We start from the raw sequence: 22180 nt of genomic DNA, 5'->3' as shown, positions 1-22180 counted from the left end.
AAATCTAAAAGAGTTTCCATGTCTTTCAGAGTATTTTTTAGATAAAGATTTTCTAACACAAAAGGGAATTTACCCCTATGACTATATGGACTCATTTGAGAGATTCAATGAAACACAACTTCCTTCAAAAGAAAATTTCTATAACAAATTAAATAATAGTCATATATCTGATAAAGATTATGTACACGCACAAAATGTTTGGGAAAAATATAACATCAAGAATCTTGGCGAGTATCACGATTTGTATCTCAAAACTGATGTGCTTTTATTGGCCGATGTATTTGAAGCCTTTAGATCTGTTTGTCGCACTGGATATGGATTGGATCCTGCTCACTACTACACAGCACCTGGATTGGCCTGGAGTGCGATGTTGAAAATGACAAAACAAGATTTGGATTTGATAACCGATGTTGATATGCTTTTGATGATTGAAAAGGCAAAAAGAGGTGGAATTTCACAAGTCTGCTCGAGTAGATACGCAAAAGCAAATAACAAATATCTTCCAAATTATGATCCAACGAAAGAGAGTTCTTACTTGATGTACTATGACGCGAACAACCTGTATGGCTGGGCAATGTCTCAGGCTCTTCCTTATGGAAAACTTAGATGGGTAAAGGAAAAAGACTACAAAAACGTTTTACAAGATGTATGTATCTCTACACAAAAAGAATTGGATGAAGAAAAAGTTGGTTATTATTTTGAAATTGATTTAAAATATCCAGAGGAACTCCATAACCTACACAAAGATCTCCCATTTGCTTGTGAGAAAGAAAGTCCAAAGAAAGAATGGTTGAGTGATTATCAACGATCGTTTGATATAGGTGAATCAACAGAAAAATTACTTACTACATTATATAACAAGAAAAATTATGTTCTACACCAAAGAAATTTGCGACAATATTTATCAAAAGGTCTAAGAGTAGAGAAGATCCATAGGGTTCTAAAGTTCAATCAAAGTCATTGGTTAAAGGGGTACATTGATTTTAATACACAAAGAAGAACAGAGTCAAAAACAGATTTTGAGAAAGACTTTTATAAATTGATGAATAATGCGGTCTTTGGTAAGACTATGGAGAATGTGAGGAAAAGACAAAATATCAGACTATCAACATCTTGGGAACAAGCATCAAAATTAATTAATAGACCGAGTTTTACTCGAGCTGAGGTCTTTACTGAGAACTTTTGTGCGATCCATTTGATTAAAGAGAGTATTGAAATGAACAAACCTATTTATATTGGAACAACAATTCTTGATTTATCAAAGTCATTAATGTATGATTACTTTTATAATAACTTGAGGAAGAAATATCAAAATGATGTTAATCTACTTTATATGGATACAGATAGTTTTATTTTGAAAATTAATACCAACGATGTTTATTCAGACATGAAAAGAGACATTAATATCTATGACACGAGTAATTACAGTCCAGAGAGTGAGTTGTTCTCTTCTAAAAATAAAAAGGTGATTGGAAAGTTCAAGGATGAATTAGGAGGAAATGTTATGAGTGAATTTGTGGGATTGAGGTCAAAGGCTTATGCTTATAAATACATTGTGAATAACGTTGAAAAGACTGATAAGAAGTTAAAAGGTGTAAAGAAAAATGTTATTAAAGAAACAATAAACTTTAAGGATTATTATAACTGTTTAACAACAAAGAAAGAAGAGTTTAGAAAGATTAATGGAATAAGAAGTTATAAACATCAATTATATTCAGAAGAGATAAATAAGAAAGCATTGGGGGCTTTTGATGATAAGAGGTTTATTTTAGAAAATGGAATTGATAGTCTCCCTTATGGTTATATAAGTATATAAGTGATAAGATATATATATAAGTGATAAGATATATATAAGTGATAAGATATACATAAGTGATAAGATATATATAAGTGATAAGATATATATAAGTGATAAGTTAAAAAGGGGGGGGGGTTGGGGATTTTAACGGGCTACCGCCGCCTTTTTTACTATTATATAAATGATAGAACCAAGTATCAACCAGACTAAAGAGTGGAGGTGTAATCAACCTTGGTATATAAATGGAAAACATAATGAATGTGAAAAATATCAAATAGGTATAATTGAAAAGGCAACTGGTAAAAAAATTCACAAAACAAATAAGAGAATTAATTTAAATACCGGTGAATTGGGTAAAAAAGATGGAAATATTTTTGAGTGGACGGAAAACTTTGATGGTTGTCAGGAAAATATATACTTTAATTTTAAAATGGTATGTGGCACTGGAGGTGCTCAAACAAGAACATTGAGGGAGGTTTACCATTTTATCTTAGCTCAGTTAAAATATCTTAATAAAGAACCAAACTCAAACATATTTTTTGTTAATATATTAGATGGTGAAGAGAGTGGCAAGAGAATTAAATTATTTCCCACGCATAAACAAATATTTGTAGGGTCGTTGTTTGAGTGGGTTATATTCACCAGATGATATTAAGAGTAAAAGGTTAAAAGGTCCATGAGGTCAGAAGGATCACAGGTGTTTAAGTGGTCTAATGAATAAGGATAACATGTCAAAAGGTTAGAAGGTTCGTAAAGAACAGGGTGAGAGAAATAGAGGTCTTTAGGGGCAATGAGGGAGGGAAAGAATTAATATGGAAGTGAATGGGTCAAAGATCAATCTGCCAGATGATATGTAGAAGAAGGATGATAGGTCTATAAGAGAAAACAAATATTTGTAGTGTTTGAGTGGTCTAATGAACAACATTAAGGATAGGTACTACAGACAAAAGGTTCATAAAGATGAGGGTGGGAGAAATAGAGGTGTTTATGATTTTTGAAAAAGACAAGGGGGTAAATGACATTAGATAGGGATTTCCCATGTTAAACGGAGGTGTCCCAGAAGCAACATTATTACACTACTCGCGCTGTTTGTAAACAAGGAGGAAGCGGACAACGCGGTAATTTGTAAGAGTCTTTATTCAAGAGCTCACTGTAACACTGAACTCTCATGGCTGCGCGCTCCGTGTATATCGTGAGGCCACGCCTCTCTCCCGGGCGTGGCCCACCCCCACTCGGTGTGCAGGGTGATGTCACCACGTCAGTGCTTTCGTGTCCGCCACACGCGCCCCCCCAGAATCCCCGCGCACCTGAAGGGCCAGTTTGTGGGGCAAACGGATGACCCGGCCGAAGTGCCCCCTGGCGACTGGCGGCGTCTGGGATGCAAGGATGCCATCTGGGATGCCTCCGGCTGCCCCTGGGATGGGTGCAGGACCGGGAGGCGGCGTGGCGGCGGGGCTGGGCGGTGCCGGGGGTCCGCCGGCAGGGGGGCGGCCCCGACGCGGGGGTCGGGCCACTGGCGGTGGATGGTCCACGTCGAGGTGGGCTGGCTTGAGGCGGTCCACAGAAACGCGGTCAGGAGTACCGCCGATGTCCAGGGTGAAGTGCTTCACCCTGGTCTCCAGCACGCGGAAAGGCCCGTCGTACAGGGGCCGCAGTGGTGTCCGGTGGGCATCGTGATGGACGAAGACGTACTCCGCCGTGCGAAGCTCCGGGGCGACGTGCGTCGGTGGGTGCCCGTGGCGTGCCGTTGGCACCGGGGCGAACCTCTGGGCGGTCTCCTGCAGAGCGGAGCGCTGCTGTGCCGCGGACCATGGTGCCGTGGAGTCGGGAAGGAACTCGCCCGGCACCCGCAGCGGTTGCCCGAAGACCAACTCCGCCGCGGATGCGCGCAGGTCCTCCTTGGGCGCCGTCAGGAGGCCCAGCAGGACCCAGGGGAGCCTGTCGACCCAGCCGCCATCGCGGAGGGTGGCCCGGAGCGCGGCCTTCAATGAGCAGTGAAATCGCTCACACAGGCCATTAGCCTGGGGGTGGTAGGCCGTGGTTCGGTGCAGCCGGACCCCGAGCCCCTGCGCGACCGCCCCCCAGAGCTCCGAGGTGAACTGGGGGCCGCGGTCAGACGAGATGTCTGAGGGGGCGCCGAACCGGGCGACCCAGGTGGCGATGAAAGCCTGCGCGACGTCCGCCGCCATCGTCGACGCCAAGGGCACGGCCTCCGGCCACCGGGTGGTGCGGTCCACCATGGTGAGGACGTGGGTGAAACCCCGCGAGGGGGGCAGAGGTCCCACCAGGTCCACGTGGACGTGGTCAAACCGGCGTTCCGGCACCGTAAACGGGGCCAACGGGGCCTGGGTGTGCCGGTGCACCTTGGCGCGCTGGCACGCGAGGCACGTCCTGGCCCAGCCACGGACGGCCTTCCGGAGGCCATGCCAGACGAATTTGTCGGCGATCAACCTTTGGGAGGCCCTCGCGCCCGGGTGGGACAGGCCGTGGATCGCGTCAAACACCTGGCGCTGCCAGCCCGCGGGCACGATGGGGCGAGGCCGCCCGAGGGAGACGTCGCACAAGAGGGCCACGCCCGCGCCGTCGAACGGCACCTCGGTGACGCGGAGGCCCGTGACGGCGGTCCGCAAGGCCTGGACGTCGGGGTCAGCGGCCTGGTCCGCTGCCATCCGGGCATAGTCGATGCCGAGGTGGACTGCGTGGGCGACGGCCCGGGAAAGGCAATCCGCCACCGGGTTGTCCTTCCCCGCGACGTGCCGGATGTCCGTCGTGTACTCGGACACGGCCGAGAGGTGACGCTGCTGCCGGGCCGACCACGGCTCGGTGACCTTGCCCATCGCGAAGACCAGCGGCTTGTGGTCGACGAAGGCCGTGAATGCACGGCCCTCGAGCAGATGGCGGAAGTGCCTGACCGCCAAGTGAAGCCCGAGCAACTCGCGGTCGAAGGTACTGTAACGGCGTTCGGGCAGGCGAAGCTGCCGGCTAAAGAATGCCAGCGGTTGCCAAGCTCCACGCACCCATTGCTCGTGCACCGCGCCCACCGCGTAGTCCGAGGCGTCGGTGGTGAGGGCGATCGGCGCATCGGGCGCCGGGTGCGCGAGCATGGTGGCGTTAGCCAAGGCGAGCTTCGTGCCCGTGACCGCCGCGTCCATCTGCTCGGTCCATGTGACGTCGCCTTTGCCTGACTTACCTCGGAGAGCTTCGTGCGGGGGGCGCAGGAGCTGGGTGATACGGGGCAGGAACCGATGGTAAAAGTTCACCATGCCCAGGAACTCCTGCAGCCCCCTGATCGTGCGGGGGCGCGGAAACCACTTCACTGCCTCCACCTTGGCCGGCAGGGGGACGGCTCCGTGCCTGGTGACGCGGTGCCCCAGAAAATCGAGTTCGGCGACGCCGAACCGGCACTTTGCGGGGTTCACAATCAGGCCATGCTGGCCCAGGCGTTCGAAGAGCGTGTGGAGGTGGTGTAGGTGCTCTTCGCGGGACGCGCTGGCGACGAGGATATCGTCCAGGTAGACGTATACAAAATCCAAGTCGCGCAGGACGCTGTCCATCAGCCGCTGGAACGCCTGAGCTGCATTCTTCAGACCGAAGGGCATCCGCAGGAATTCGAAGAGTCCGAACGGCGTGATGACCGCCGTCTTCAGGACGTCCTCCGGCCTGACGGGGACCTGATGGTAACGGCGTATGAGGTCCACCTTCGAGAAGAAGGACATGCCCGCCAAACGGGTGGAAAAGTCCTGAATGTGGGGGATGGGGTAGCGGTCGAGGGTGGTGGCGTCATTGAGACGGCGATAGTCCCCGCACAGTCGCCATCCCCCGCCGGGCTTCGGCACGATGTGCAGCGGTGACGCCCAAGCACTTTCCGAGCGCCGAACGATGCCGAGTCGCTCCAGGGTAGCGAACTCCGCTTTTGCTACTGCCAGCTTCGTCGGCTCGAGGCGGCGTGCCCGGGCGTAGACCGGTGGCCCGACGGTGGGGATGTGATGGGCCACCCCGTGCTTGACGGCCCCCGCCGAGAAGTTGGGCCGGGTGAGGGCCGGGAAGCCGGCGAGGAGGCGGGTGAATTCGTCCGCTGCCGGAAGCGTACAGATCAACGTGGCCGGAACCGAACCGTTCAGCAAGCCGCTCGGTGAGCCGCTCATTGGGCTGCTCGACGAGCTGGGCAGCGCACAAGCGAGCGAGCTGAACGTCTCGGCCTGGACAAGACGTCTGTGCTTTACGTCGACCAGGAGCCAATTTGCGCACAGGAAGTCCGTGCCAAGCAATGCCATGGGCACGTTGGCAGTGACGAACGACCATCGGAAAACCTGCCCTCCGAACCGCAGAGAGAGGCAGCGTTTTCCGTACGTACGGATGGACGTCCCGTTTGCGGCAAGCAGCGCGGGGCCCCCGCCCGCGGCGTGCTTGTCCGACGTACCAGCAGGAACGACACTCACCTGCGCTCCTGTGTCGCACAGGTAACGGCGCCCGGATAAGGTGTCCGTGATGAACAGCAGGCTGTTCGAACGGCCGGCGCTCATTGCCACTATCGAGCGCCGGCCCGGGCGTTTCCCGACCTGTTGAAGGAGCATGGCGGATGACGCTGTCGAGCCTCGTGGCCGAACTTGGCATGGAACCAGCACCAGGTGGTGGAGCTGGAGGAGTGCGGCTGGCTCCGCCAGGCCGGCGGAGTTGTCGGTGTTCCCCGCGCTGGCGGTTTTCGCCGCGGCGGTGGGCGGGGCGTGGCGGCGGCCACGAGGTGCGTATCAGCATGCTGCGTATGCTGTGTAAGCTGATGCTGTGGATCAGCATCATCAGCAGCATCAGCCTCGAGGTCCGTGACGGCCGCACCGACTCTCGCCCGCGTGTCCGAAGCCGCGAAGTACCTGTCCGCCGCGGCGGCCAATGCTCGGGGTTCCGTTAGCCCGGTCCCGGCCAACGCGAGGCGTACCTGTGCTGGAAGTTGGCGACGGAAAAGCGCCCGGAATAGAGAACCAGGGGCTTCTTCGCCCAACAGTGACAGCATATGGTCCATTCGGACCGACGGGCGCATGTCGCCGAGCTCGGGGAGATCCAGGAGGCGGTCGGCCCGTGCGTCCTCCGTGAGGCCGAACGTGGCTAGGAGCAGCCGCTTGAGTGCCTCGTACTTGTGGCCGTCCGGTGGGTGGCGAAGGACGGACACAACTCGAGCGGCCGTGCCGGGCCCGAGGGAGTTGACGACGTGGCAGTAGCGCGTGTCGTCGTGGGTGAGGCGCCGAAGCTGAAACTGGGCTTCGGCTTGGACGAACCAAACTTCGGCCTGGGCCTCCCAAAATTCGGGAAGTTTAATCGACATCGCGTTGTTGGCCATGGCAATGGCGTCATGTTTGGAAGGATCGCTATGGCAGATCCAACGTCGAGGGTCACCAGTAAAGCGCGGTGTTACGCGCGCTGTTTGTAAACAAGGAGGAAGCGGACAACGTGGTAATTTGTAAGACTCTTTATTCAAGAGCTCACTGTAACACTGAACTCTCAGGGCTGCGCGCCCCGTGTATACCGTGAGGCCACGCCTCTCTCCCGGGCGTGGCCCACCCCCACTCAGTGTGCGGGGTGATGTCACCACGTCAGTGCTTTCGTGTCCGCCACAGTATCCCAATTAAAATTGTAAGAGTAATAATTATTAATTGTGGTAGAGTCGGTACAAATAATTGTAATCTGATGAAAATTCGCTTAATGAAGCAACGAATCATCTGGTTCAGCCACCTCGGCACAACTATGACCAGCAGACAGCAGTGCCCAACTGTGCACTTCAATTACCAATGGCGGCCGGGTTCTCCAGCTGGAGAGGTTACAAAATCAGCAGATTTCTCCACCGCGAATGAGCGTCATGCATTGATCTCTGCAATGAATAGAAATTTTGCCAATCAAGCTCATTGTTTAACTCCTTCAATCTCTTCGTGGATTCTGATCGGAGTGGTTAGAGCATCTGTTCTGAATCTGGGAGGTCGAGGGTTCAACCCCCTCCGAGTCATACCAAATACTCTTCTGGCTAAACAGTTGCAGAGGCTGCGTCGACTAGGCATGAGCTTAGCAGAGCAACAGCCCCCCTATATCTCCATAGAATTGTACTGCAGACGAGGGCCACATGGTCAGGTTGCTTAGTGCTATATTTAAATATTACAGTTACCGGGCGGATAAAAGCACAATATTTCCCATGAGGCTCCCTTAGGGCCTATTAATTAATGCTAGCCTAGGAGCCCTCAGGGGTTGAATTTTTTTTTCATGTAAAACACCAAAAATCAAGATGGCCGACATCGATTACAAAATATAGCTTTTCTCGAATCCTGGTAGTCATAAGAAACCCTGGGTGGTTGACAAATTTGGGATTTTGAGGTAGTTGAATGTTATTGTGGACATTATAATAGTACCAATACATTGTAAAATATTATAAAGACCGTTCTTATTCCAATAAATGGCAAATTTCAAAAAAACATCCACCCTCTTCTGGAAGGTGGATGTTTATTGAAGGAAGAAACGTCAGCACAACAACTGTTCGTCGGGAGCTTCATAAAATGGGTTTCCATGGCCGGGCAGCCGCACACAAGTCTAAGATCACCATGCGCAATGCCACGCGTCGGCTGGAGTGTTGTAAAGCTCGCCGCCATTGGACTCTGGAGCAGTGCAAATGCAATCTCTGGAGTGATGAATCACGCTTCACCATCTGGCAGTCCGACGGACGAATCTCAGTTGGGCGGATGACAGGAGAATGCTACCTACCCGAATGCATAGTGTTTGGTGGAGTAACTGTAAAGTTTAGTGGAGGAGGAATAATGGTCTGGGGCTGTTTTTCAAGGTTTGGGCTCTGCCCCTTAGTTCCAGTGAAGGGAAATCTTAACACTACAGCATACAATGACCTTCTAGACGATTGTGTGCTTCCAACTTTGTGGCAACCGTTTGGGGAAGGCCCTTTCCTGTTTCAGCATGACAATGCCCCCGTGCACTAAGTGAGGTCCATACAGAAATGGTTTCTCAAGATCGGTGTGGAAGAATTTGACTGGCCAGCACAGAGCCCTGACCTGAACCCCATCGAATACCTTTGGGATGAATTGGAACGCCGACTGCAAGCCAGGCCGAATCACCAAAATTCTGTGCCCGACCTCGCGAATGCTCTTGTAGCGGAATGGAAGCAAATGGGCCCAATCACTCACATGGGGTAATGGAAGAAGAGCAGGTTCGTGCGCCAAGCGCGCTTTGCTGTCGGTCGCCCCGGGGCAGCTCGCCCGGCGTGGCTCTCCGATGTTCACGGCACGTATCCAGGCGAAGGCAGGCAGGAGGAAATCCTCACGGCACGTATGCAGGCAAAGGCAGGCAGGAGGAAATCGCGCGTCTGTGACCCGGCGTGGGTCGTCCTTTCGAGCCCGCGATTAATACAGCACAGAGCACGGGGAACAGGGAAAGTTCGTGTACAATCGGCAATTCAATTCGTTCTGCAGCTCCACTCGCGTTCTCGTCTGCCTTCTGCATTCTGCAATATGTTGTTGGATTCTGCGTTCTGACTCACGTACGTCCTGCTGCTGTTCTCGTGCGATCTCGTGCCATCCGTTCTCGTTAATGGGCTTGGGGCAGGACCTTATATGGCACCTCCCCGATCTTACCCGAATGTTCCAAGCCCCGCCTCCTGCCGCAGTGGTAAGCCACTCCCCTCGAGCCTTGATTGGCGGCTCATTGCTTACCGGCCACTCCCCCTGCAGCTCGTCCCTTCAGCCTTGGTAGACTTGCCCAGGCCTGCCGTGTGGCATCCCAGCGCCAAACCAAAAGCATCAAAGCAAAGCGCCAAAATAACACCGAATCTCACTGGCCTACTCAACGCAAAACTAAACACAGGAAAGGACTACGCTTGCATTCACTAAGAAATAACTGAACTTAAGCGAGGCTACATGTTGTGGTGTAACTAACTAAGAGGGGGAATTCACCTTTATTTCAAAACCGCAACAATATATATATATATGTATGTATCGTTACAGCCGCGGATCCGTACAGCCAGGAATCCGTTCCAGTTGACCGGGTAAAAACGACCGCGACCGTCAACCAAGTCCACGGTCCTGAATAAGCTCCTGGGCCTGTTTGCCATGTTACACTACTCGCTGGAACCACAAAATTAACCGGGAGAAGAGGGTGTTGGAAACGCCTATCAACACCTGTGATCTATCTAATTCAGCCGAGCAAACCGTTGGGTCACCAGCACGGTCTGAGGCAGTTTGAACCACTTTATAATAAAACTACAACCACCCTAAACCACCAAAGGAGGCAGCCAGAACAAACGGAATACACACCGAGACCAGGTATATTTCATTTCAAGCTGGGTCATAATCATGACCAGGTAAACCACCCCGAGAATCCACCCCGAGACCTTGTGTTTCATCCTTGTGTTTCATAGGTAGGGTGATTCATCAAGGTGGGTGGCCGTCTCTTGGATGGATGATAACTGGACATCCCGTCTACCAGCATTCGTTTGTGACGTTAAAGATCCTATGGTGTCCTTTGCAAATCGGTTTCTGAGGTTTGGGACATGGAATGGAGGGACAATGACAGGGAGATCAGGAGAAGTGGTGGAAGTATTGATCAGAAGAAGAGTGGACATATGTTGTGTGCAGGAGACGAGATGGAAGGGAAGTGGTGTGAGAATGGTGAAGGGTAGGCAGGGACAGAAATACAAGTTTGTGTGACAAGGGTTCCCAGAAGGCAAGAATGGTGTTGGTGTCCTGTTTTCTGTGGAGTTTGTAGACAGTGTGGTGAGTGTGACTAGAGTGAGTGACAGGTTGATGATGGTGAAAATGATGATTGGAAAGCTCTTGGTGAACGTCATCTCGGGATATGCTCCTTAGGTTGGTCGGAGCGATGAAGAGAAGGACAAGTTCTGGTGTGCGATAGAGAAGCTGATGGAAAACGTGAAAGATGAGGAAGTTGTTGTGGTAGGAGGAGACCTAAATGGACATGTGGGAAGGAGTATGGATGGTTTTGAGGGAGTTCATGGGGGTTACGGATATGGTGTGAGAAATGGAGAAGGTGAAAGGATTTTGGAGTTTGCTGATGGAGCTGATTTGTTGATTTGTTATACTCAGTTCCAGAAAGAGGATAATAAGCTTGTTAAATACACGTCAGTTGGGTCGACGACAACCGTTGACTACCTGATGGTGCATAGGCGAGATAGGGGGCACCTCCGGGACACAAAGGTGATCCCGGGGGAGGAGGCTGTTTCACAGCACCACTTGGTTGTCTGCGACATAATATAAGGGTGAAAGGTGCGAGGAGAGCTCGGCGGGAGAAGTACCAACCGAGAATGAAGGTGTGGAGGTTGAAAGACGTGACAGTAAGGGAGGCATTAAAAGAGAGGCTTAGTAGGGTAGAGGATGATGTGGTTGAGCTTGAAAGTGGTTGGATGTCAATGAAAGATAGTCTGTTGGGAGGCGTTGGTGAGGTACAGTCACGTGAAAAAGTAAGTACACCCCATGTAAAGTTTTGACTTTTTCAACATATTTCAACATACAGCTATTTGATCTTCATTTCAACAATATTGATAGATAAAGGTGATATAATATAACAAATATCATGAAACATTTACATTTTGTAGTCCATTGTATCATTTAAATAAACATAAATGCAAATTTTGCATGTGGAAAAAGTAAGTACCCCCTTGGCTCTAATAGGTGGTATTGCCCCCTTTGGCAGAAACAACCTCAAGTAGGCGTTTCTTATAAGTGTCTACCAGTCTCTGACATCGACTGGGAGAAATTTTTGCCCACTCCTCCATGCAGAATTCTTTCAGCTGTGCGATGTTTGAAGGGTTTCTTACATGCACAGCTCGATTCAAATCCCCCCACAACGTATTGATGGGATTTAGATCCGGGCTTTGACTTGGCCATTCCAGAACCCTCCATTTCTTTCTTTTCAGCCATTCCTTGGTGGATTTACTAGTATGTTTAGGGTCATTGTCATGTTGCAAGGTCCACCTTCGGTTGAGCCTCAACTTTCCGACAGATGGCCTCACATTATCCTCAAGCACCCTCTGGTACAATGAAGAATTCATGGTGGATTCTATGATGGAGAGCTGCCCAGGCCCTGATGCAGCAAAGCTGCCCCAAACCATAATATTTCCACCACCATGCTTTACAGTTGGTATCAGGTTCTTGTGGTCAAATGCTGTCTTTGGTTTACGCCAAACATGTCTTCTGGTACTGTGGCCAAATAGCTCTACCTTTGACTCATCTGTCCAGAGCACATTGTTCCAGAAGTGCTGGTCTTTGCCAAGGTATTCATTGGCAAACTTTAGGCTTGCCCTGATGTTCTTTCTGGACAGAAAACGTTTCCTCCTGGCACACGTCCCATGTAGATCAAATTTGTGCAGCCTCTCTCTAATGGTAGACTCGTGCACTTTGACATCAACAGTGGCAAGAGCTACCTGTAGGTCCCGTGATGACATTCTGGGGTTCTTGGAGACTTCTTTCAGCATCTTGCGGTCTGCTCTCGGGCTGAACTTGCTGGGGCGGCCTGGCCTGAACAAGTTGGTAGTTGTTTGGAATCTTCTCCACTTGAAGATGATCTTCCGGACAGTCGAATGATTGATTTCAAATTGTTTGGAGATCTTTTTAAATCCCTTCCCAGACTCGTAGGCATCTATAACCTTCTTTCTGAAGGCCTCAGAGAGCTCTTTTCATCTATGCATGGTGACGCCGCACACTTCAACAACAAAGAGCAAACCAAACTAAATGTCTGAGGTTTAAATAAGACAAGTTCCTCCAAGATCCTCTCTAACGATGTTCTAGTCATTTCTACCTGAGCTGGTGCACCTGATTCTAATTTTAGGTATTTGAAGTAGTGATAAATGTAGGGGTGTACTTACTTTTAACACTTGCGAAATTTGCATTTATGTTTATTTGAATTATACAATGGACTACAAAATGTAAATGTTTCATGATATCTGTCAGTATTGTTGAAATTAAGATCAAATAGCTGTATGTTGAAATATGTTGAAAAAGTCAAAACTTTACATGGGGTGTACTTACTTTTTCACGTGACTGTATGTGGATGGACAAAAGGACCACCGAGGCACTCGGAAACATGGTGGTGGGATGATGAAGTTGGAAAGAGGATTGACGAGAAGAGGAAGAAGTTCAAGGAGTGGCAGAAGGCGAAGGGTACGGAAGCAGAAAAAGCAGAGCATGAAAGTTATAAGGCAGCCAGGAAGGCTGCAAAGAAAGAGGCAGCAAAGGCGCAGGAGGCATGTCGGAAAATGTTCGGAGAACGCTTGGATTCGGAAGAGGGTCAGAGAGCGGTATGCAGGATTGCAAAGCAGATAGCGAAAGAGAGGTGTGATGTGATGGGGGTGAGTTGCTTGAAGGATGAAGTGGGACAAATCGTTGTGGACCCAGATGGAATTAAAGGAAGATGGAAAAGATATATGGAAATGCTGTTGAATACAGAGAATGAATGGGATGGCAACATAGAGAGTAACCCAGTTTTAGGACCGGCAGAGAAGATAACTGAGAAGCAAGTTGAGGAAGCGATAAAAGCAATGAAGAGTAGAAAAGCGGGAGGGCCGATGGGAGTTGTGGGAGATATGTTGAAGGCAGCAGGAAGTTGGGGTGTGAAGAGAATGGCAGAGATCTGTAATCTGGTGGTGAAAGAAGGCCGCATTCCAGTGGATTGGGAACTGTGTACCCTTGTCCCTCTATACAAGGGGAAAGGTGACCCTCTTGAGTGTGGCTCGTACCGAGCGATAAAGTTATTGGAGCATGGAATGAAGGTATTGGAAAGGGTGTTGGAGAGGAGGATAAGGAAGAAGGTGAGGATCGACGAAATGCAGTTTGGATTTATGCCAGGAAGAGGAAGGATAGACACGCTTTTTATTGTGAGGGAGTTGCAGGAGAAGTACATGGAGAAGAGGAAGAAGTTGTTTCTTGGGTTTGTTGATCTGGAGAAAGCATTCGATAGGGTTCCACGCAAAGTATTGACATGGGCATTGAGGAAGTTAGGAGTGGAGGAATGGTTGATCAGAGTAGTGATGGCAATGTACAAATGAGCGCGCACAGCTGTAAGGACGAAGGACTGGAACAGTGGTGAGTTTTAGGTGAAGGTGGGAGTGCATCAGGGGTCGGTAATAAGTCCACTACTATTTGTAGCTGTGATGGAGGTGCTGGCTCAGAACATAAAGGAGGGTTTACCGTGGGAGTTGTTGCATGCAGATGATCTGGTGTTGATTGCGGAAAGTATGGATGGACTGAAGGAAAAGATGAACAAGTGGAAGGAACGTATGGAGACAAAAGGTCTGAAGGTGAATATCAGAAAGACGAAGGTGATGGCACGTGGTAAAGCATGTGGTGAGGTGGAAAGAACTGGGAAGTGGCCATGTGCTGTGTGCAGGAAGGGTGTCGGAGTGAACTCCATTCAATGTACAATGTGCACTGAGTGGGTTCATCAAAAATACAATGGTCTGAGAGGGTCATTAACCAGTGTGGCAGCTACATTCAAATGTGAGGTGTGCATAGAGGGAGCTGCAGATGGAGGAAATGTTGAGTTGGATCTTGGAGACGGCGTGAAGCTGGAAGGTGTGAAAATATTTTGCTACCTTGGAGACATGCTGAATGGAGAAGGTGGATCAGACTCGGCAACGGTTGCTCGAGTGAGATGTGCACGTAAGAAGGTTCGGGAACTGAGTGGCGTGCTGATGAGGATGGGAGTGTCGTTGAAGCTGAAGGGAAAGGCGTATGCTGCATGTGTGAGAAGTGTTATGATTTATGGGAGCGAGACATGGGTAATGAATGTAGATCAGCAACGAAGGCTGGAAAGGGTGGAAATGCGAATGGTTCGGTGGATGTGCGGAGTATCGTTGAGAGAGAGGAAGACAAATGATGAATTGCGAAAGATGATGGGAATAGAGCCTGTGATTGATGCTGTGAAGAGGAACAGGTTGAGATGGTTTGGTCATGTGTTGAGGAAGGATGAAAGTGACTGGTTGAGAAGAGTGATGGAAATGAATGTAGAAGGAAGTAGAGGACGGGGAAGACCGAGAAAGACTTGGCTAAAGATGGCGGAAGAAGAAATGCGGGCAAGGGGGTTAACAAGGAGAGATGCAGAAAATAGGGCAAAATGGAGAAGATTGTCATGGGGACCGCAAGGCTAACCCCCGCTCTAGCAGGGAAAATGGCCTTAAAATGCATGTTGTGTTGTTGTTGTTGGTGTCCTTTGCAAAGAGTAGGCAAGCCATCGCCGCTACAATGAACAAATTCCAAATTCCTGCCCGAGCTAATGCTGGTAAGGCAATGGCAAACCAACCAGTTTAACCCTTGCTTAGAAAGCTACAAAAATATTTTTCTGAAAGTTATTTGTCGTTAATTGTTCCATGATATGTCATCTCCATTAGTTTACATGGAACTCATGTGTCAAAGGAATTGGATGAGAATTCACAGAATCACAGGGTCAGATTTTCCCATTTTCTTGTAAATTGGTGAGATTATGGCATCCTTCCAATCCCTGGAGGTGGTGACCCTGATGACATGCACTTGTTGAAAAATATTTGCAGGTGTGTCAAAAGCTCATGTTTGACCTCAATAATTTGGTGTGAATCCCATCTAGTCTAGCATGCCTGTAAATCGGAAGTGTTCATATTAGTAACAAATGCTCTCGTTTGTGAAACGTATCTCGGAAATTTTTCTCCTCTCTCTGTCAAGGCTCGAGCACCCCAAGGCAGAGTTCTAGGCCTCATCCTTTTTCTAAACTTCATCAATGATTTCTCTGACTCTGGAAATCCTCTTTATCTCTTTGCTGATGACTTCTCCCTCTGCTGTGACGTCCCTCATCGTTCTGACAGACAGGCAACAGCCTCTTCCCTCTCTTCAGACCTTGACAATATCACAATCTGGTCAAACACTTGGAATATGTCTTTTAGCCATGAGAAATCCCACACACTCACTCTCTCTCGCTCCAAAAGGACTACACCGCAAACCCTCTGATCTACCTTCTCAACAGCTGTCTCAAAGAGGTTCGCTCACTAAAAACTCTCTCAGCCATGATAACTCTTGGGCAAGCCAGATTTCAAAATTGGCCTCTAAAGCCAGACAGGGATCGGGCATCCTCCGTCGTGCAAAGTCCTTCCTTGGTACACCTAATCAGCTCCTATCCACCGACAAGATTTTCATCCTCAGCTTGAAGAAATAATGCTCCCCCCTCTGGGCTGGCTCCACTGCCTCACATTTTAAACCAAGGCTCTCAAGATCATTGGAATCTCTCACGATGAAGCTGATTTGATTGGCATATCACTCCGCTATCGCTGACATGTCGGTAGTTCCCCTGTCTTCTTCCGCGTCATTTCTTGTCTTGCACCCTCTGCCCTCTCCATGCTCTGTCTCCTCCCATGCCCCCCCCCCCCCCAAAGTATCTGCTGGATGCACACATCCACCAGCAACCCACTCTGAGTGCAACTGCCTAAATCCAGAACCACTGCTCATCTCCACTCATTTATTCCTCTATTTTCTCACCTGTGGAACCACCTTCTCCACTCTCTTCGATCTCATTCTTCCCTCGAGGTTTTCAAGACAGCTGTTCACCACAATCTCAGGTGGTGTATGTGCCCCCAACCAAAACCATGATCTTTTCTACACCTCTTAAACCACCCACCCCTCAAAATTTGGCTTATTTATAGCTACATCTTGTCCACCCCTTACGTTCTCTCCTACCCCTCATCGTTACCTGCATCCCCTGATTATCTGTCTCCATCTACCTTCTCCCTCCGCCCTGCTATGGGCGTTTCCTCTTTCTCCTGCTGTTCCATTTGTTATGTTGTGTCCGGATCTGTACTGTGTCCCAGCTCTTCCACAAACCTAAACCATGTATAATTTCTTTTTTAAAGTCGATCAATCACCTTTCTTTGTTGTGGCTCTGGAACATATTGCGGCTCATCATTCTCGAATACTTTTCATATACCGTAGCCAACTGCAGAGAGTTCAATGCAGTACTTCAGCTGTGGCTGCTGTTACTGTCACATATGACCCCTAATGATTTCTTAACTTTTGATTCGCTGCGAACATAATTCCAAAACCTCGTTGGATCCTCTTTCACATCTGTTCCTAACTGAGTAATTGCTGTTCATACTCCCCGTGCTCCTGTCTCATCTTACTTGTAATTACAGGGTGAGCCATAAGTTCCAGGACACCGTTTAGCTGCTTATACAAGATTTGTTTAAATCGTGTATTTAGCGTTTTCTTTTTGTTTTCAGGTAATACAAATAATACATAAAACCAAGATGTCAGACACCAGTCCATTTAGAGTGGAAGAGGAGCTGGTGGCAGTGGAGTGGTATTACGAGAGGAGAAACACAAACCAGACGATGAAATAGGTGAAAGAAAACAGGTGAAAGACTGGACTGGTCTCCCATCTCTACCACCTCTGACATAAACTCTTCCTGGGAATTCTTCCAAAGTAAATTGCTCTCTCTCTCTCTCATGCACAGATTTATCCCATCTCGTCTTCAGTTGTCATACCCTTCCACCCGTCCGTGGTACACTGAATCTTGTGGTGAGGCATTTGCCCTGAAACAACTTGCCTTTGCCTCTTGGAAGGCAAATCCAACTGAAGGCAATCACAGTTCCTTTCACAAAGCTTGGAACAAGTGTGTGTCTACCCTCAGAAGAGCCAGGAAACACCATATCTCTACTCTCAAAACTGAACTCTCAAACCTGTCTCCCCCCTCCAAATCCTGGTGGCGTCTGATCAAATCTGCTTCTGGTGTTTGTTCCCCCTCCATCCCCCCCCCCCCCCCCAACCTTACCTCAAACGGCTACACAGCTGACACCGCACGTGACAAAGCCGAATGCCTCAACACTGTGTTTGCCTCAAAATCTTGTGTCCCAAACCCATCTCTGTCTGTACCCACCGTACCCAGTCGAACCCAGCTGCTCCTGGACTCTGTGTCCTTCTCTCCTGACAAGGTAGAGAAGTTTCTGTCAAACCTCAACTCAGATTCTGCAACTGGACCAGACGGCATTAGCCCACGGGTCCTAAAATCCTGTTCTTCCGCTCTTTCACACCCTCTCTCTGTTTTCTTCATCCTCTCATTTTCCTCAAGGTCATCTGCCACCTGCTTGGAAATCAGCCAACATCACCGTTTTACACAAAAAGGTGCAAAAACAGATCCTTGCAACTACAGACCAATCAGCCTGCTCCCAATAATCAGCAAGGTCATGGAATCTATAATTGCTTCGGATATCAAATCCTTCCTCTTCTCCAATAGCTTGATCTCGGATCATCAATTTGGATTCAGACCAAGTCATTCTACACTGGCTTCTGCTGTCTCAACAATGGATGGAGGTCCTCAATGCCAAACATGAAATTAGAGCTGTCTCCTTTGACATATCTGTGCCTTCGATACGGTCTTGCACTCTGCCCTGCTCACCAAACTCTCCTCGTATGGTATCGATGGAAATCTCCACGCATGGCTTGCAGACTTCCTCTCTGGTCTCAGTCAACGTGTGGCCCTGAATGGAATTCTCTCATCTCCCCTTCCTGTTCAGGCTGGAGTTCCCCAAGGCAGTGTTCTGGGACCTGTGCTTTCTCTGGTCTTCAGTACTGATCTCTCCACCTCTCTGGAAAATCCTCTCTATCTCTTTGCTGATGACTCCACTCTCTGCCGCTCCATATCTCAACCATCAGATCGGCAGGCAGCAAAAGACCATCTGGACAACCCTCCCATCTACTTTCTGATGTCCTCTTGAATAAGACGTAATTTTTTTTTTTTACCATTTGAAGTTTGTTATCAAATGTTCAAAATAGCTTTATTATGATAATATGGAAAAAGCAAATTAATAATTTGGTCAAAATGTCAAAGGTCAGTGTCACATAAAATCATCAATTTTTATCCGATTGACCTGAAATTTATGAATTTGCATATTGGGTCAATGCATTGGTTCACCAATCAAAAGCTACAATCCGACTGATTTTTTAGATCAAAAGGTCAAATGTCAAGGTTGCGTAAAATCACCAATTTTCATCTGATTGACCTGAAATTTAAAGAATTTCCATATTGGGTCAATGAATTGGTTCACAAATCAAAAGCTACAATCCCATTGGTTTTTTTTTTTTAGAGCAAAAGGTCAAAGGTCAAGGTTGCATAAAATCACCAATTTTCACCTAATCAACCTGAAATTAAAAAATATTGTATATCGGGTCACTGAATTGGTTCATCAATCAAAAGCTACAATCCCATTATTATTTTTTTAGATCTAAAGCTCAAACATCAAGGCTGCATAAAATCATAAAATTTTAATATGTTTTCGAGTTACCCTCGGCCGAGGAGAGGGTATTGCATTTGAGTCCGTTTGTCTTTGTCTGTCTGTTTGTTTGTTCAGACAGAATAAATGTGATTTTCTCTGCAACCGTTGACAGGAAATTTTCACCGTAGGTGCACCTCCACCTGCATAATTTTTAATGATAATTATGACGTCATAGGTCACTTGGTACGGGCGCAATCTTGGGAAAACCGAAAAACTTTGCACCTCTATTTCCCCGAAAACGCTGCACAGAAAAAAAGTTGAGACATGGCTCATTGTAAAGAACTCTCCATGGGGAATAAAATATGTTTATGATGATGTCATAGGTGCCTCCATTCTGACCTCATAATTCGACAAGTACAAAACCTCATCCGATCAAGATTAAATTTCTTGAGCGTCATCTAGGGATATATTTGTGGAGAAAAAATAACAATGACGTCATCGGACACGTGGTTCGGCCGCCATATTTGTTTTAACACAAAAGCCTTAAAAATCACTGAAAACACATCCTGGCAAGGTTCTGCAATCTCTGATTGCTCTTTCGAGTTACACCTGTTATTATGTAATACTTTTATTACTGTTCAGCTCTGGTGTTATTTATAGAAGCCTAATTATCATTATTGCGGATACACAGGCACACGGCATTGAGGAGATGCTTCTCCGTTGCCAAAAGAGGGGTTTCAGTTCCCATGATGCAGTGCGTGGGCGCCATATTGGTTGGCAGCGAATCAAGCCAGAAAAGTTAAACAAGACCTAACAAGGCCAAACAATTAGCGTAACCTTCCATTGCAGTAATTCGGAATAAGGAGATAAACGCGCTCGATTGTAAAGCTTCTGATGCCATCGTTGCCATGGAAGTGAATGAATCCAACAGGGCGGCGCGCATTTCTTTGTCTAATAACTCATTAGCTAATTCATGCATGCAGCCAAGGCCGTTGCCCAAAGCGTCATATTTCCATCATTAAATTTTAAAAAGAAACAAAGCCAATAATTAGTTTAACAGTGGAACTTGTCCAGTGTGTTTTGGCCGCGTTACCATTATTGCGGTGTAGTCGGCGGTAGAGTTTTTTTTAGCGGTGCACAGGTCATTATAGGATTGCTCGTGGGTTGAACCAAATGCATTGTTTCGGCATGTAAATGCGTGAGGGCTCCGTGACCGTTCATTCCGTGCGAGGATTACTTACGTACTGTACATACTATGTATCGTCTTCGGAATTTTTATCGGACCTGCAACAAAATGCAAGGAAGGAAAAGAAATTCCAGTGAAATGACAGCTGAGGTATTAAATACGGAACACGCCAAAAGAACCCGTTTGGACCTGTCAGAAAGAGATTCTGGAGATACAGGTGCTGCGACTACGAGTGCAAACGGACCGAGTGAACACAACACAACTCAACTGCGACGGATCCATCGGCGACACGACGACCCGCCAAAACGTCTGTATTATTTATTTGTATATCGCGTGGGTCTTACACATTCTGTGCAGTCACACACACACACACACACACACACACACACACACACACACACACACACACACACACACACATCTCGTTTTTTCATTTCTGTTCCTCACAATTCTATCTCTCTCTTTTATTCACACACACACACAGAAACACACAGAAACACACACACACACACACACACACACACACACACACACACACACACACACACACACACACACACACACACACACACACACTATTTTACACACATTCATTCACACACACATATACACACACACACACACACACACACACACACACACACACACACACACACACACACACGATTGTACACACATACCATTTTAACTCGTATTTTAACAAGTGTAAACACAATGTTGCACTTCACGTCGCTTTGTTTGCTGTGTAAACACAATGTTGCACTTCACGTCGCTTTGTTTGCTTGTAATCCAATTCTGTACAATGATGCTGCATAGCAAGGTTCAGATACCATTCTGAATGTTGTGTCGCTCAATAAATGCTAAACAATGGCACTGATCGTTATGAACAAGACCGTTTATTCGAGGTACGGATCCACCAGCATATCTACGACATCGTCAAGATGGTGTCCTCTCATCTCTTCCACAATCCCCTTCCGCTTAAATCATCATCCCTTCCCAGCAATCCCTAAACATCCGGCAATTCACCACCAACAACAACAACAACAACCGCAAACTCGGAAATAATCAAGCACTTAAGAACGAACACAACACTGAGATTCTAAAATGACGGATGAAAAATGTAGTGACGTCACACATAGGTACTGTACATGCTCCATTGGCAGGACTATTGCTTGGTGGAACTCTCATCTAAGTTACGCTACATGCTTAGTGGATCTTTCTGTCTGCTGCTCTTCTTCTGCTCCAATCGGTTCTTCTGATCATGTGCTTCTTAAAGTGGACATCTCTCTGGCCATTCTCAGAGAGCCTCCTCAGCTCCGACGAGTCTGGCATTTCACTCATGCTGACTGGCACGGTCTGCAAGCAGCCATCAATCATCTGGACTGGTCTCCCATCTCTACCGCCTCTGACGTCAATTCTTCCTGGGAATTCTTCCAAAGCAAACTGCTCTCTCTCATGCACAGATTTATCCCATCTCGTCTTCAGTTGTCTTACCCTTCCTCCCGTCCTTGGTACACTGAATCTTGTGGTGAGGCAGTTGTCCTGAAACAACTTGCCTTTGCCTCTTGGAAGGCAAATCCAACTGAAGGCAATCTCAGTTCCTTCCACCAAGCTCGGAACAAGTGTGTGTCTACCCTCATGAGAGCCAGGAAGCACTATCTCTCCACACTCAAGATTTAACTCTCAAACCTGTCTCCTTCCTCCAAATCCTCGTGGCGTCTGGTCAAATCCGTTTCTGGTGTTTGTTCCCCCTCCACCCCCTCCCTTACCTCAAATGGCGACACAGTTGACACTGCACGTGACAAAGCCGAATGCCTCAACGCTGTGTTTGCCTCAAACTCTTGTGTCCTAAACCCATCTCTCTCTGTTCCCACCTTTCCCAGTCGAACGCAACTGCTCCTGGACAACTACTCCTGGACTCTGTGTCCTTCTCTCCTGACAAGGTGGAGAAGTTTTTGTCAAACCTCGACT

General features: G+C 48.0%; 2 protein-coding genes across 5 annotated transcripts in view; both read left to right on the top strand.

Annotated features, from left to right (window-relative positions):
• Nucleotides 1-16810, top strand: part of LOC144891238 (uncharacterized) — a 121664-nt gene extending 104854 nt beyond the window's left edge. Inside the window, exon 5 of the mRNA XM_078773637.1 lies at nt 16744-16810. Coding sequence (XP_078629763.1) covers nt 16744-16810 — 67 coding nt within the window. The remainder of the gene's footprint in view (nt 1-16743) is intronic.
• Nucleotides 16811-20128: 3318 nt separating this feature from the next.
• Nucleotides 20129-22180, top strand: part of LOC137423021 (uncharacterized) — a 37973-nt gene continuing 35921 nt past the window's right edge. For 2 of the 4 annotated variants that reach the window (XR_013622901.1, XM_078774772.1), the window contains exon 1: nt 20175-20516. Coding sequence is in view for 3 of the 4 variants with exons in the window: in XM_078774772.1 (XP_078630898.1) it covers nt 20279-20516 (238 nt within the window). In the remaining variant the exon portion in view is untranslated. Of the gene's footprint in view, nt 20517-22180 lie in introns of all 4 variants that reach the window. The other 2 variants (XM_068109789.2, XM_078774773.1) reach the window with 2 other exon arrangements.

This window comes from Myxine glutinosa, chromosome 3 (genome assembly GCF_964187855.1).
Source record: "Myxine glutinosa chromosome 3, kmMyxGlut1.1, whole genome shotgun sequence".
NCBI lineage: Eukaryota > Metazoa > Chordata > Myxini > Myxiniformes > Myxinidae > Myxine > Myxine glutinosa.
The sequence above is the reverse complement of the archived record's forward strand: the minus strand, read 5'-3'. Positions and strand labels throughout refer to the sequence as shown.